Source organism: Bidens hawaiensis, unplaced genomic scaffold (assembly GCF_021521415.1).
Source record: "Bidens hawaiensis isolate Kalapana, Puna unplaced genomic scaffold, B.hawaiensis_p1.1 tig00016848_1, whole genome shotgun sequence".
Taxonomy (NCBI): Eukaryota; Viridiplantae; Streptophyta; class Magnoliopsida; order Asterales; family Asteraceae; genus Bidens; species Bidens hawaiensis.
Genome location: NW_027492555.1, coordinates 286890 through 291588, shown reverse-complemented (window position 1 = coordinate 291588; position 4699 = coordinate 286890). Strand labels below are relative to the sequence as shown.

Here is a 4699-nt window from a genome sequence, read left to right as displayed (position 1 = left end):
AGGCGCTTATTAATCCTCAATTCTAGTTGTCACTCACTGACTTATCGTCGATTAATACTCATTTGTCCAAAATCAGTGAAAATTGAGAATTTTATACATAAAAATTGGAATATATATTTGTATTTGAAAATATATATAAAAAAACTCAATACGAATAATCCCGATTAATAACAATTAATCGTTAGTCCTTACCACACCGCTCGACTAGCGCCTAATGATTTTTACAACACTACTAACATGTAATTGTTAACTTAAACTAAGAATAATTATCATTTCTGTATCATCAACATTGAAGTATTGAAACTTTCAACTTTCAAGGGACAATATGTAAAGAATCAGAAATATTAGAACATAAGGTAAACAAATAACAAATTATTGTAAAACTAAAATTTTGAGATCTTTAAAAGAAATATGAATGGAGATACGGGGTATCAATCCCCATACCTCTCGCACGCTAAGCGAGCGCTCTACCATCTGAGCTACATCCCCATTTGCTTATGTTATTATTACACAAGTTTCGTATCTATTATAAACTTCAAACTTTAAACAAAAGAAATACAAATATCATAAAAAGCTCATTAAATGAATACTCTAAAAAAAACACATTCGTTTGCTGATGTTATTCATTTATCGATAAAAGTTTGAAATATCCGTAACATTATTCACTTAACGAGTCTATTTATTCATCACGCGATAGAAAATATGCAAAACGCCTTAAGCATAACTCAACAAAAAGAAAATAACATACATACATGGTTGCATTATGGGGCCCAACAAGGGAAACTTTTCTGTACTACAAATGCTACACCATAAACTCTAAATCTATGTACAACAAACTACCAATTCAAAATATAATAAACTAACAACATAATTTTTACCAAAAGAATCAACCTTTACTACTTTGCATGACCCTTTTCGCCCCCCGGGCTTTTTCCATTCAAAAGGTACAAGTTTCCTCAGTTTTGAAGGCTTGTTTGGTAACTTTGAAGGCGGGGCAGTCATTGATCTTTTTAACAGACTACTGCTACTTTCATGGTGTTTTACTTCCATCGGTGAGCTCTTATTCTTGAACAATTTACTTGGAGATGATGATCTGCTTGATTGAGATATAAAAGTTGACCAGCGGTATTGACTTTTGATGGGGTCGTTGACTGGTTGTTTAAGTTTCTTTGAACTATATGACTTGGCGCCATCTGGACCATTGATGGGTCCCACGGGTGGTCTTGAACCCGGGATGGTGAATAATGCTTTTTCGAGCTTCTCGTCTGATGTTAACTTGCTAGCTCTTATCGATTTCTGGAAAGGTTTCCTATGCCAGCTGGTGAGCCCGTATTAGTTGCGCTTACGTAACTCTGCTGCAATGTTGCATAATGTTTGTGCAGCAGACAACACCCCTGGTGAATGTTGTTCACCTGTGATAGAACATGTAGATTTATAACGTTATTATATATTATATATCCGTATTTTTCATCATGGAAAATGAAAATATTATTATTAATCTTTTCACAAATATGCAACCTTTAGAAGCTGTTGTGCGGGTCCCAGAAGGGGTTACTTCTTGATCAACCTTTACAGTTGACCGCGGCTGTTGACTTTGTAACGGGACTAGGCTCTGATTATAAGTTAAAGACTGAAAATCTTTAAGATAAGCAGTAGCGTTTGTGTCCCATAAAGAAGTGGTTGACTTTCCCATTTTGACCCATCTACCTTGACATGTACTCTTACTCGGTGTTGACTTGACCACATCAAGGTTAGCTTTGAAATGCCCTCCGGAAACATGTGACCAAGGAAACGTTGGTAAACTACCTCCATTGTGTACTGTCGTTATTAATAACGTTAACAGTTAATGCATGATAAAAAAGGAGAAAATTACAGAAATAGTCCTTTGGTTTGAGCATGTTGAAATTCTGGTCCCCGAAATTTTATAATTGCAAACTCAGTCTAAACATTTATTTGTGAGAGGGTTGCATGTTTAGTCCCCACCATTAATCCCAGTTATTTTCAAACGAAAAAGGGATGCCATGTGTCATTTCAGCAATGGTAATTGCCTTTCCAAACACGGAACACTAATAATACTCTCCTTCAAATTCTAAAACTCCTAATGTTCACTTCATCACCTTCAATAACCGAACCCTTGATTTTTCACTGATCAAAGGTGATGAAGTCAATGTTACGAGTTCTGGAGTTTGAAAGAGCATTTTATCAAGGTCCAGTGAATGAAAAGACACAATTACCCTCACATGAATGACACATGACAACACTTATCCGTTAAAAACTAACTGGAATTAACACTGGCAACTAACCAAAAAATCCTGTCTTAAATGTTTGAACTAAGTATGCAACTTTTAAATGTGGGACCAAACTTGCAATATGGTCAAACTACAGGGGCCATTATGCAATTATTCTATAACGAAACCATTATACGAAACATTTATAAAAGTAACCTTTTAAAGATGAAGTAGGCTTCATGCTGTCCAGAAGCATAACATCAAGATCCTTACGTGGAGGAAGAGTTAAACGGTCCAACATATCTTTCGGTTCAAACAATGGAAATTGAAGTATATTTGCACGGTTATTAATGGCACCCGCGCAAGAACTTTTCACCTTAAATATAAACCAAATAATGAGCAGCTTCTAGATAGACAAATTCTTAGAAGATAAAGATTAATACAGAAATTTAACTAACCTTATTACAAGCAGACAGGTCTACCGCATCTCCTTTATTGTCATCATTTGTGCTAGAATTCGTTACATAGTTAAAACTAGCGTCAACAGCTGGCACCTTTGGAGTTCGAGTATGCCTGTGGAGATGAAGAACCGAGCACGCTTCTCTAACTGACTGCAAAATACTTCCGTTTAACGCTTTTGTCGACTTTTCCTTGACTTTGACAGAGTCAGGACACTTGTAACTCCCATCAAGCAGCTCCTTCAGTGACACTTCTTTCACGTGTTTTGCAAACTCACGAACATCATGCTTAGAACCGTACACCCCTGTACCATACAATAACATTAAATAAACATAATTACCCAAACCAACAATAACTTATCGCAAAAAAATCCATACCGAGTACGTTATTTCCACCAGCAGCTGAACTGAAACTTGACAAACCCGCCTTAACAGAAAAAGAATCACATTTACTCTTCGAAATTTTCCCGTTTCGCTTTTCACTTCGTTTCCCAGAAACAACCGTCTTAGGTCTACCCGTCTGTGTTCTATCTACAACATTGTATCTAACCACATCGTTCCCATCAACCCCTTCCGTCACATCCAAAGAACCTTCCATATGCACTAACCGTGACCTTCTTGAACCATTTCCATTTCCATTACCATTACCAATACTTCTACAACTTTTCCCGGACTTCCTTTGCAGATGTTTACCCATCATACCAAGGTCATCAACCGCATCCCCGTTACGAAAACCGGTCAATTCACCAGCTTGCCTGTACAAACAGGCAGCTGGTTTCGAACCATTCACATTACAGTTATCATCTGAAAATGGTTAATTATTTAATTCCAACATAATAATACTCTAATAATAATAATAATAACATCATCATCACTACTGCGACTGCGACTGCGACTGCCACTGCCACTGCCACTGCCACTGCCACTGCCACTGATCTGAAGCAAACATAACTAACTAAACCCTAATTTAAAACTAATTCAAAACTATATAAACAGAAATGAAAAAAAAGCCCTAATTAATTCCGCAGACATTTAAATAACAGGACTCATATAGAATCAAACTGTACATATACATAATAACATAAACAGGGGAAAATTAACATACAAATTAAATTAACGTGCTAACTGTGCAAATCAAGTGGTGTAATTATATATACAAGCAGTGTAATTATGTAATTACATCGTAGTGTAATTACACTACACTATAATTACACTATGTTGTATATATTATTACACCACTTGATTTGCACAGTTAGCACGTTAATTTAATTTGTATTTGATCCAATCAGTACATAAACAATAATAATAAGGACCTTTATTATCAGGAAGAAATGAGGATCTGATTATGTGTGTAACAATAGGAGCTGACTCCATGGAATCGAATAATAATAATATGTGAGGTTGGATCTATGAGAATGAAGGTTGAGGAGTGAATTGTGAGCATTGAAGGAGTGGTTGATTTGGGGGTAGTTGCGGCTGAGTAATATTATTATTATTAGGGCAAGGAAATAATGAGGAAGGACTATATATAGTTTTCGGGAAAAGAGATGGAGGAGTTAAAAGACTTCGCCGGTGGTAAGTAAGTAAAATAAGTAAGTTTACTCCGGTTACTGCTGCTGGGTCCCACAGATTATCCAACAATAAGAAGTCCTTTTTAAGTATATTTTCATTCATAATAATAATAATAATAATAATTAATAAACTACTAATTTAATCTTATTTACTTCCTAAAGTTTTTTTTTCTAGATGAGGAGTTACAAAAACGAGACCGGTTCACTTTGGTTTTGACTAGTTACATACTAAACTCATGTGTTGCATACTCATGACACAATTGTCATAAGGTGTTTTATTTTTGTCGTAATGTTGTTCTCTTAAAAAACAAGAGAGAAATAACAAAAAGAAGTGAGAGAGTATGTTATTTGTTCGGTATTTTTATTTGCTACGTAGTTTTTCGTTATTGCAAGTGATTGTTACCGTGTAACGACATACAGCCCGACTAGCTAGAATCGCACA

At 35.5% G+C, this 4699-nt stretch overlaps 1 protein-coding gene across 1 annotated transcript; it reads right to left on the bottom strand.

The window, feature by feature from the left end:
- Positions 1-737: 737 nt before the first annotated feature.
- Positions 738-4143, bottom strand: LOC143552329 (uncharacterized). The gene is made up of 6 exons (XM_077042586.1): positions 4000-4143; positions 3065-3490; positions 2687-2991; positions 2445-2604; positions 1519-1818; positions 738-1412 (listed from the first exon to the last, which is right to left on the bottom strand). Exons 1-6 carry the CDS (start codon positions 4058-4060, stop codon positions 1333-1335), a joined length of 1332 nt encoding a protein of 443 aa, XP_076898701.1. The 5' UTR covers positions 4061-4143; the 3' UTR covers positions 738-1332.
- Between the last annotated feature and the right edge of the window lie 556 nt (positions 4144-4699).

Excerpts from the sequence above, each read along its gene's own strand:
- LOC143552329 (XM_077042586.1), bottom strand. The coding sequence starts at position 4,060 with ATGGAGTCAGCTCCTATTGTTACACACATAATCAGATCCTCATTTCTT. Across the intron at positions 2,605-2,686 it reads ACCTGTCTGCTTGTAATAAG|GTGAAAAGTTCTTGCGCGGG; the intron begins GTTAGTTAAATT and ends TTTATATTTAAG. Across the intron at positions 1,413-1,518 it reads CCGCACAACAGCTTCTAAAG|GTGAACAACATTCACCAGGG; the intron begins GTTGCATATTTG and ends GTTCTATCACAG.